The sequence below is a fragment of the Bos mutus genome, chromosome 5 (assembly GCF_027580195.1).
Source record: "Bos mutus isolate GX-2022 chromosome 5, NWIPB_WYAK_1.1, whole genome shotgun sequence".
Classification (NCBI taxonomy): domain Eukaryota; kingdom Metazoa; phylum Chordata; class Mammalia; order Artiodactyla; family Bovidae; genus Bos; species Bos mutus.
Window position 1 is genome coordinate 72,442,552 of NC_091621.1, and position 11,793 is coordinate 72,454,344.

The window sequence follows — 11,793 nt, forward strand, 5'->3', positions numbered from 1 at the left end:
CTTGCAGTCCAAGGGACTCTCAAGAGTCTTCTCTAGCACCACAGTTCAAAAGCATCAATTCTTCAGTGCTCAGATTTCTTCACAGTCCAACTCTCACATTCATACATGACTACTGGAAAAACCATAGCCTTGACTAGACGGACCTTTGTTGGCAAAGTAATGTCTCTGCTTTTGAATATGCTATCTAGGTTGGTCATAACTTTCCTTCCAAGGAGTAAGCGTCTTTTAATTTCATGGCTGCAATCACCATCTGCAGTGATTTTGGAGCCCCCCAAAATAAAGTCTGACACTGTTTCCACTGTTTCCCCATCTATTTCCCATGAAGTGATGGGACCAGATACCATGATCTTAGTTTCCAAAGGCTTAGAGTCTCACTTTGACTAAAAAAATTTTCTTTTAACAATTAATTGATAAAGAAAGAGTTTATAAAATATGAGGAAACTGGTTAAAAAAGAAATAGAAAGACGTGATGCAGGCAAGGATGTCAGAACTGTTAAGGATTCCTGGAGTATCCAGCTGCAGTTTGCTGCCATCTGGTGGCTGTTGTCCGACTAAATACCAAGGCAAAGATTCTAGGTACAATGGTAGAGTGGAACTTTCAGAATGATGGTTAAGAATTCTAATTATTGCCTAGTTACCTGGTTTCCATCCCCATCAGATAGTCCTGAGGAGAGGAGCTTGGCTAATAATAACCAGGAATGTGCAAAGCCCCAAACGCCTCCCTGTCTCCCAAGATAAAGTTGTCTCTGGTACTCTGAGTCTTGTTTTCTCTCCCTTCCTTTTGTTATTTCCCTCACCAAAAATAAGTCCTGTGATATCTCACCGCTTGTTTCAAAAAACAGATGAACAGAAAATGGAAAATATTCTCCAATTACGTTATATCTGATTTGGTTTTTTCTTGATATCCCTTTGCATGGGTTATATTGGATTTTATTTAGGATTGTTGTATATATATATATTCATCATCAAGATACATCATTATTTGGTTTCCTCATGCTAATCATGCCACATTTTGTCCTTAAACTTGCCTGGAAAATCCCATGGACGGAGGAGCCTGGTGGGCTGCCATCCATGGGGTCGCTAAGAGTCGGACACGACTGAGTGACTTCACTTTCACTTTTCACTTTCATGCATTGGAGAAGGAAATGGCAACCCACTCCAGTGTTCTTGCCTGGAGAATCCCAGGGACGGGGGAGCCTGATGGGCTGCCGTCTACGGGGTTGCACAGAGTCGGACACGACTGAAGTGACTTAGTAGTAGTATCATTAAAAGATGGTGGATTTTTCCTCAATTTTAAAAATCCTGATGAGATTGGATAACATTGAAATTATTCACTGTTTCAAGCTTTCCAGGAATTAATGGGAGTTGCCATCTGACAAAGTATTTTTTATCATAGGAAGAGTTTTGACTTATTATTCAATTATTTCAGTGGTTAGCAAAAGGGGTAATAATCAAAATATTTAACAACTTTTTTAGTAATCATTTATATAAGTGCTTATATATAAAAGTAAACAATAATTCAAAATAGTCCCTTTTGTATTCTTACTGAAGTTATTACTAGTGAAGAAATTTTTAACACAAACACTAAATTTTTCTAATCATTTATTGATTTTTTTAAACAAATTGCTGTGGGAAAACTTTGGTTCGACATACTTTGCTAAATGCTGTCTGAGCCACAGTTTGAAGTTGTCCCTAAGGTTATCAGAGGGGACTAGACAGGCCAAACCATTACAACAGTAGTTGTCCCATTAAATTTAAAGTTGTCAGCTGTTGTATTTGAAAAGAATTTAATCTTCTTTCAACAAAAGTGTTTATAATGCTGAATCCTTGCCAGGTTTCTGCTAAACTAATATCAATTATATTTAGAATTTTCTATCTCCTTGTCTTGTTCCTGATCTTCAGATAAAGTCTTCCAGACTTTTCTCATTAAGGGTGATATTACTACTCCTAGATTTTTCATAGATGCCTTTTATCTGGCTGAGGAAAGTTGCTGAGAGTTATCAGAATTAAATGTCTGTTTTTGTGTATATATATTCTCCTATCCACTTTGTTAATATAGTAAATTACATTATTTTTGAACAATAAATGAGTTATGCATTCCTGGGATAGCGTCTGTTTCTTCCTAGTGTCTTGTCCTTTTGACATCCCTTGGTCCTCTGTTGGATTGAAATTTACTAAATTTTTGTTTATAAATTTCACATTAATGTTCACAACAGATATTGAACTGTATTTTCTTCTCTTGTTGTGTGTCTGTCTGGTTTAGCACCACCTTTATCTTGGCTTCATTAATTAGGAGGTATTCCCTCATTAAATTCCATGGAAAAGTTTATGTAGAATTATTATTAGGGTCTTACTTATGTATTGGTAAAATTCACCAGTAAACTGCTTTGTGGAATAGTTTTGAGCTATATATATGCATATGTATGTCTATGTGGCATATGTATCAGAGGGAAGAAGGAGAGAGGGAGGAGAGAGACCCAGAGCGAGAGTAAAGAAAGAGACTCTGTTGTTACTGGTTCAGGCAGAGATCTGATTTCTTTTACTTTTCCTTTGCCAGAATCAGAAGTCAACTCTTTTATTTTGCAAAACAAATTAAACTTCTTTTCCAATCCACCTAAGTAGTAGAAGTCAGTGATTTTAATTAGGTATAAATGTAAAGAATCTAAAAGAATGCCTGAGAATTGGTGGGAGGGGGGAGAATGGTTTATATATGCAGCATTTAGTGATCTAGTTTTGATATCCACTGGCATCAGAAAATAAGAAATGGATTATATTTATTACACATTTGTGTTGAACAAAGACAGAAATTTCTGGAAGGGATATTTATAAAACAATGCAATGAAGGGTGGAAATATCCTTCCAGAAGAATATGTATGATTAATAATACCTTTGATTGACTTTGAGTGAGAATGTTGCTATTCTGCCAGGAAGCAATAAGGAGACCAAATTCACTTGTCCTTGAACTTCTAAGTAGGGACTGGCTTCATTGTGATCAGTTGAGAATCATAAAATATAAATGAATGTTCTCCAAACTCATCTCACTAGACAATTTTCAATATTGAGACTAATTGAGAAGGAAGTGTGATCCAGGAATCAGTATTAAAAGTGAAGCAAAGCAAAACATCCCCAGCTGATTCTAACATATGGGAAATTTAGCAAACATTGACCTAACTGACCTCTAGGGCCCTTTCTACTTTTCAGAAAGACCACATATCTATATATGTATATCTATCTACCTGTCTATCTATATCTAATTTACTTTCTTTTTTACAAGAATAACTACATGGTTAGATCAAAAGATTTAGAACTTAGGTAGGAGCAATTTTTGGTTCCGTCTTTGCATAATATAAAGAGTAGGATATTCCTTGATGTCAAACTGAAGAGTCAGTCTGATCCTCTTTTAGTTCTAGCAAGTAAAATTAAGGTATATTAGATTTAGAAATAAATAGGTCTGTTTACTGAGTGCCGTCACTTGAATAAATCGAATGTATACTGTTAAACATGTTTGCAATTAACTGCACTTTCTTCAAAGCTTCTTTTAATGGAAAAATGAGCTATTAAAATTCTTCAATGAGCTTCTTTTGGTATCTGCTGAATCTCAAGTAAGGTGCCTGATTTTTTAAAAATCACAACTTTTTAAAAGATAGATTTCTTAATTTAGAAAAAAAATATGTTAAATCTCTCATGTAGCCACTCTTAATGAATACTTTCTATTTCCCAGGTCCTACATATTTTATTTAATTTATATACATAACTTAATTTAATCCTTTCAATACCACCCTATGGTGGTATTGATGTTCTATAGATGTTCTAAGACATATTTTGCTGATGAGGAGACAGAGGTTCATAAAATATGAACAATTTGCCCTGAATTACTTAACCAGTGAGTGGCAGGACCTGGATTAAAACTTAAATTTACATGAATTAAATGCCACATTTTTAACTAATAAAACATTTTTTACTTTATAAAAAAATAGTAACAGAAGCAACATTGGTTTCACTTTTTCTGACTCTATTATAATTTTGATTTTGTAAAAATGTCCAAATTAAAATGACTTCAAATATGACATTAATTTTATTGATGGGAAGTTTTTTTTGATATTTCAGAAACTAAAAATAGAAATGAACACAAATTTATAACATAAAATTTCATCTTTTCCACTTGGATTTAACTTTTCAGATATATTAAAATTATTGATGTTTTATCCACATACATATTTAGTATTTGATATTAAGCATTGATACTTATTTTAAAAAGCAAAACCTGTGCAACACAGATTTTGTTTGCTCTATGTGTTTCCATTAATGTCTTCTGTTTGATTAATAATATAGACAAAGAAAAAATACTTCTTAGAAAAGTTAATCTTGTACTTCTTGTATCATAGTTTGCTTCTGTATAAACAATAATTCATGTATCTGAGATGTTAATGCTTTATATTAAAGGAAAAAGATGTGTTGGAGTTTGGCTGCAGAAAGGAAGCAGACCTACTAGCAATCAGAGTTAAGTAGTAAAGGAGTAGAAATTGAAGAGTGTGTATTTAGTATAGGAGGTAAGAGTTGATTTATCATTTCAGATGACTTTAAGACTGGTACTTTATTCCAGTCCATGAAACAATAATCCCATATTTCCTAATGTCTCTTATATAGCAAGATGTTTTAAGACAGTCAAACTAACTGCATTTTTTGATAGGAAAAAGAATTGACCTAATTTTTCACCTGATATTCATTCCTAAAACAAAAGTAATTTTTTACGTGGCTATTTGCTTGTTAATTTAACTAACATTTTGAATTTAAGATGTTCCAGTAACTTCAAATACTGCTTTTCATACTCAGTTTCACATTTTTATCACAACAATCCTATAAAGTAGGTATTATTATTACCTCCCATTTCACAGAAGAGGACTTCAGGCATTGAAAATGTAGGTAGAAATTTTAGATTATTTCAGATTGAAAGAGGTGAAATTTGGACTTAGTCCATCCAATTCCAAAGTTCTGAACAAATGGCATAAAATGACTCATAGCATCACTGTCCCAGACATCTTTTGCCCATCTACATTTCTCATATCATTGACATTGAATATATTAGAAAAATTATATATATTTGCCTACTGGTCCTTCCAAAAGTAAAGTTATTCTGTTAGATATGTTGACAAGAGAACTTCATATTCCAATAGCATTTTTTTCTCTCATTTGCAACCACATGGATGAACCTGGAGTGTATTATCCTAAGTGAAATAAGTCAAACAGAGAAAGGCAAATACTGTATGATATCACTTATCTGTGGAATCTAAAGAATACAACAAACTAGTGACTATAACAAAAAAGAAGCAGGCTCACAGATATAGAGGACAATCTAGTGGTTGCCATTGAGGTGAGGTTGGGAGAAGGAGAAATATAGGGATGGGGAGTAAAAGTACAAACTGTTATATATAAAATAAGCTACAAGGATATATTGTACAATACAGGGAATACAGCCAATATTTTATAATAACTATAAATTTAGTATAGCTTCAAAATTGTCAATCACTATATTGTATACCTGTAACATTAATATTGTACATGAACCATATTTCAATTTTAAAAAAAGAACGTAAAGTTGACAAGGCTTTCCATAGGATTCATGATCATCCACTGATTTTCTCAGATAGGTCTCAGCTATGAAGAATGAACTGAATAAGAATTACTCAGAAGTGATGGAGTTTATTCTGCTGGGATTCCAAACATCTCCAGATGTTCAGATTCTCTTATTTTTACTCTTCTTGCTTATCTACATGGTCACTGTGGTGGGAAATATCAGCATGTTAGTTGTCATTAAAATAGACTCCAGACTTCATACTCCTATGTATTTCTTTCTCAGAAATCTATCTTATTTAGATCTCTGCTACTCCACCGTCATTGCTCCCAAAACTCTGGCCACTTTCTTATCCAAAGACAAGAGAATTTCTTACAATGGCTGTGCAACCCAGTTCTTTTTCTTTGCTCTCTTTGTTGGGACTGAAGGCTTTCTTCTAGCTGTGATGGCATATGATCGCTTCTCAGCCATTTGCTCGCCCTTCCTCTACACTGTTCGTATGTCCCAGCAGGCTTGTGTTCATTTGGTGATTGCCTCCTACATCTGTGGCTGCATCAACTCCATGATACAAACAGGTTTCACCTTCAGTTTGCGTTTCTGTGGAGAAAACAGATTGGACCACTTTTTCTGTGATGTCCCAGCCCTGATCAAGATCTCCTGTGTGGACACCTTGGTGAATGAGATTGTACTCTTTATTCTCTCTGCCCTCATCATCATCACTACCACAACTATCATTCTGGTTTCTTACGCATGTATCCTCTCCACTGTTCTAAAGATCTCCTCAACTCATGGTAGGAGTAAGACCTTCTCTACTTGTAGCTCTCATATCACTGTGGTGAGTTTGTTCTATGGAACTGTATTCTTCATGTATGCCCAGCCTGGAGCCATCTCTTCACCAGAGAAAAACAAGATTATAGCTGTATTCTACACTCTTATCATTCCTATGTTGAATCCTCTGATTTATAGTCTAAGGAATAGGGAGGTAAAAAATGCTGTGAAAAGGATATTGTTGAGAAAAAAATCTTTTCATTGACCTCTGGCCATCTGTAAAACTATAGGCTAGACTAAAATCAGTATATGTAATAATTTGTTATGGAATAATTCTAACTAAGTTCATCTACGTTTTTGAAGATTCAAGTTTTTTTTTAACATCAACAGATTTTTAAAAAATGAATGAAAATAAATGTAGATATTTTATATTACTTTATAGTTATTTTATGGTATGATATCTGTTTGTTACAGAGGTTTGTTTCTGTTTGTTTTTCTTCAGTTCAGTTCAGTCCTTCAGTCGTGTCTGACGTTTTGCTTAGGTGTATTCAAAATTACAACTCCTGAATACAGTACTAAATAAGTACACACACTAAAGGTATTAATATCTGAAAATATATATGATTATGTAAATATCTATATATCCATCTATATATCTGGGGGGAAAAGAAAGAGACACTATTACAATTTCTATGGAATTTGTTTTTTCCAAATCATAGTTGAGTTTGCTAGTGTCCAATCTTTGCAAATGAAAGTTGAAAGTGCCACAGTAATATAAATCATTGCTGCTGCTGCTAAGTCGCTTCAGTCGTGTCCGACTCTGTGCGACCCCATAGACAGCAGCCCACCAGGCTCCCCCGTCCCTGGGATTTTCCAGGCAAGAATACTGGAGTGGGTTGCCATTTCCTTCTCCAATGCATGAAAGTGAAAAGTGAAAGTGAAGTTGCTCAGTTGTGAAGTCGCTCTTCGCGACCCCATGGACTGCAGCCCACCAGGCTCCTCTGTCCATGGGATTTTCCAGGCAAGAGTACTGGAGTGGGGTGCCATTGCCTTCTCCGATACAAATCGTTGGCCTTGCTCAAATAATTATATGAAGGGGCGGTACAAAGTATTACACCTATAATATCCTTAATAGTCCAAACATTAATGATTTCACCAAGGAACAAAAAATTAAAAAAAATAAATAAATGTGGTATGGTTGCTGTAAACCTATTTGTAATGGGGAGTCTTAATAATAAATGTTTGGTAATATTTTTAGTATTACTTATATTTATTGAGGGCTTCCCTTGTGGCTCAACGGTAAAGAATGTGCCTGCTAGTACAGGAGATGAGGGTTCGATCTCTGGGTTGGGAAGATTCCCCTGGAGAAGAAAATGGCAATCCACTTCAATGTTCTTGCCTGGGAAATCCCATGGACAGAGCAACCTGGTGGGCTACATTCCATGGGGTCACAAAAGAGTCAGACACGACTTAGGGACTACACACATACTTATTGATCTCATTACTTTCTTTCTTGTAATGTTTGTAATCTATATATTGATTGAAAATCCTTATTTTCCTCTAGATTTGAAAAAAACATTGGCATGGAGTGACATAAAATAGTGTCGTATAGTAATGTAATTCTTTTGATGTCTGTAATTATGCATTTTTATTTTATTCCATTTTAGTTCCTTAATTAAATCTGCTATGGATTTGAATTTATACCATTAGAATTTTGAATTCCATATAATTATTTTCAAAGTAGTTTATGATGTGACATCTAGGTGTTACATGGGTTTCCTGTTTTAGTTTTGTTTTGTTTAGATGTATTCCAAACTGCAACTCATAAATATTGTACTATTTAAATTAATTGATAAATACACACATTATGTTCATTAATCAATATCTGCATGAACATTTGCATATCTCCATGATTATTTTAATATAACTACGGTTTTTCTGGTTTTGTTGATCTTTTGTTCCTGAATTCATTAGTTGAAGACTTGGTTGATTTATTTTCTGTTTTTACTTTAATGGAAAGTGTTTTGTATAGTTTTCAATGTAATTTTTTTTTGCTTTCATTATTATATTCAATATAAATAATTTTTCATTTTAATATTCTTTTTATTAAAGGGTTATGTAGATAAGGTTTGTTCTTTCAGTATAGTAGATTTATTTAGACAATATATTTTATTGTTGATTTCTATTTTTATTGTCTTGTTCAGAGGATTTAAACTCAAAAACCTTTATGGTGGAATTTCTGGGGCACATTTAGATAGCTATTAAACTTGTAAATATTCTGCAATTTAAGGAAACGATGTCATCGTAATATGTATTATCAAATTGGATTTTAAACATATTGAATATGATAAAAGGTGATCATTATGGCTAAGTTGTAAATATAGCAGGTAGGCATTGATGGTTCAATGTCAGATAATGCAGAATTAAATTTGACATATTATTTAATTTTAATTAATTTATTTAATTGGAGGATAATTACCTTAAATATTGTGGTAGTTTAATGCCACATTAAAACACACAAAAATTTGACATATTAACAGATTAAAATATTTTAAAAAGAATTGTCACAAAAAGTGTATAAGGAATGTTTGATAAGTTGTAACAGTATTTTATGGTTTTAAAAACAGTAAAATTAGAAAAATAACTAAATTTTATTAAGCTGCTAAATTATAACTACAAACTGAAGGAACACACATTTTCATTGGGAAAATGGGAAAATATTAGGAGCATTTGCTTTAAAATTACGAAAAAGACACAATGTCCATTATCCCTAAATGCAGTTCAACATGCTATTAGAAATCTAACAAATGCAATACAATAATAAACATAAATTTAAAGTTCAGTTCAGTTAAGTTCAGTCGCTCAGTCGTATTCGACTCTTTGCGACCCCATGAATTGCAGCACGCCAGGCCTCCCTGTCCATCACCAAATCCCGGAGTTCAATGAGACTCACGTCCATCGAGTCAGTGATGCCATCCAGCCATCTCATCCTCTGTCGTCCCCTTCTCCTCTTGCACCCAATCCCTTCCAGCATCAGAGTCTTTTCCAATGAGTCAAATCTTCGTATGAGGTGGCCAAAGTACTGGAGTTTCAGCTTCAGTATCATTCCCTCCAAAGAAATCCCAGGACTGATCTCCTTCAGAATGGACTGGTTGGATCTCCTTGCAGTCCAAGGGACTCTCAAGAGTCTTCTCCAACACCACAGTTCAAAACCATCAATTCTTTGGCACTCAGCTTTCTTCACAGTCCAACTCTCACATCCATACATGACCACAGGAAAAACCATAGCCTTGACTAGACGGACCTTTGTTGGCAAAGTAATGTCTCTAGTTTTCAATTTGCTGTCTAGGTTGGTCATAACTTTTCTTCCAAGGAGTAAGTGCCTTTTAATTTCATGGCTGCAATCACCATCTGCAGTGATTCTGGAGCCCCCCAAAATAAAGTCTGACACTGTTTCCACTGTTTCCCCATCTATTTCCCATGAAGTGATGGGACCAGATGCCATGATCTTCGTTTTCTGAATGTTGAGCTTTAAACTGTGGAAAATTCTGAAAGAGATGGGGATACCAGAGTACATGACCTGCCTCTTGAGAAACCTATATGCAGGTCAGGGAGCAACAGTTATATTGGACATGGAACAACAGGCTGGTTCCAAATAGGAAAAGGAGTACGTCAAGGCTGTATATCGTCACCCTGCTTATTAACTTATATGCAGAGTACATCATGAGAAACGCTGGGCTGGAAGAAACACAAGCTGGAATCAGGATTGCCGGGAGAAATATCAATAACCTCAGATATGCAGATGACACCACCCTTATGGCAGAAAGTGAAGAGGAACTCAAAAGCCTCTTGATGAAAGTGAAAGAAGAGAGTGAAAAAGTTGGATTAAAGCTAAAAATTCAGAAATTTAAAGTATAGGGGATCAAATGTAGGATTAAACTGTCATTTACATGATAATTTACAAAAACAATCTAAAGAAGGATTTATGAAGGTGTCTGCATTAACACAAAAGATCAATTGCATGTCCATACTATAGCAGTAAACAACTACAATATTTAATTTAAAAGACTATTCTATTTATATGTGTATCAGAGATTATTAAGGATTTTGGGATAACTTAACAAAAGATGTATAAGACTTTCATGTGGAAAATTATAAAATTCTTTAGATCATGTGGTACAAAAATATTGTTCAAAGATTACAAAAAGGAGAGGAGGAGTGATATCAGCAGATGACTAAATAAGACATCTCCCTTTCATATGCCTTCTGAACAGCAATAACTTGTCACCCAACCATGGACAAGAGGGACAAGAGTGTTTCTGTGGGAGACTGGAGATCCAGGTAGGAGTCTGTGAAACTGAGTGCTGTCCAGTATGGAGAAGAGCCATGTTTAGATTGCAGGCTTGCAAGTAGGTGGCTGAGTCACTGATGTCCTGGGAACAGCTCCATGCCCCTGAGGACTGGAATATGGCTCAGTTTGTCTCCTGTCACCAGCACCATACACCAAGGGACTTGGCTGGAATCATGCCCATCTATGGGTCAGGTAACAGGTTTATAGACCTCAGTCCTGGCTATAGCCTGTGAACCAGCTCCAACCCCTTGACCACAGGCTGGGACCCCTGGGAGTAAGCCCACCAAACCTCAGTCAGGCTATAGATTTCAAAGTTTTAACTGGACTCCAGCTCATCCTAGTAGCAGTCTACAAACAGTCCTGCTGGCCCAGATACTGGAGAGAAGACACTCCCATCTGTACCCCCAGAGATTCTAAAAGGGTCCTATATTTGGATTAAATTTCTTCACAGCCATAATCTGCCAGCAGTCCTACAGGTCTAAACACCCAGTGGGAGACATTACTTTCTGTCCATGTATCTGGTATCAGGCCACTAACTAAGGACCCAACTATGGACCCTGAAGCAGATCCTTATTCTAGTGCTATCCTACTGAACAAGACACAGAAAGCAGTCTTATTCATCCAATGACCAGACAGGAATGACCATCCCCATCCAGGGACCCTACTGCAGACCCAAAAAGACAGCCTTAAGCTGATTCCAATCCAGCATAACTGTGATTCTGGAGATAATTCCATTCATTAGCTCAGGGACCTCACAGGGGAAAGACTTTACCTGCCAAAACCCAGAAATAGAGGCTGAAAAATGTATTTGCTTCTTCAAATGCACAGGCATGTTTTCAAGGCTTCATAGATCACAATGAATCAGACACACATGACACCAAGAAAGGAAACTAATAATGCAAGGAAAAAGCACTCTGCTTTTGTTAGGATCTCTGTGAGAAAGGCAAGGTGGAGCAAGGTGTGAACAGTTTAGGATTGGCTACTTTGAATAATTTCAGAGGGTTTTGGGTTATAGGGGCTGTACCTAGTTTCCTGGCCTTGAGATGATTAGGCAGGGGGATATTTTCTGCTGTGGTGTGAAGGCTGCAGAAAGTGGATATGG

The 11,793-nt window shown here is 35.5% G+C and overlaps 1 protein-coding gene across 1 annotated transcript; it reads left to right on the forward strand.

Moving 5' to 3' along the window:
* The first annotated feature begins 5,657 nt into the window (after nucleotides 1–5,657).
* LOC102272264 (olfactory receptor 9S13) lies at nucleotides 5,658–6,605 on the forward strand. The gene has a single exon (XM_005911365.2). The coding sequence runs from the start codon at nucleotides 5,658–5,660 to the stop codon at nucleotides 6,603–6,605; it is 948 nt and encodes a 315-aa protein (XP_005911427.2).
* The last annotated feature ends 5,188 nt before the right edge of the window (nucleotides 6,606–11,793 follow it).

Bases quoted from the DNA above. Each gene is read 5' to 3' on its own strand.
- LOC102272264 (XM_005911365.2), top strand. From the start codon at position 5,658: ATGAAGAATGAACTGAATAAGAATTACTCAGAAGTGATGGAGTTTATT.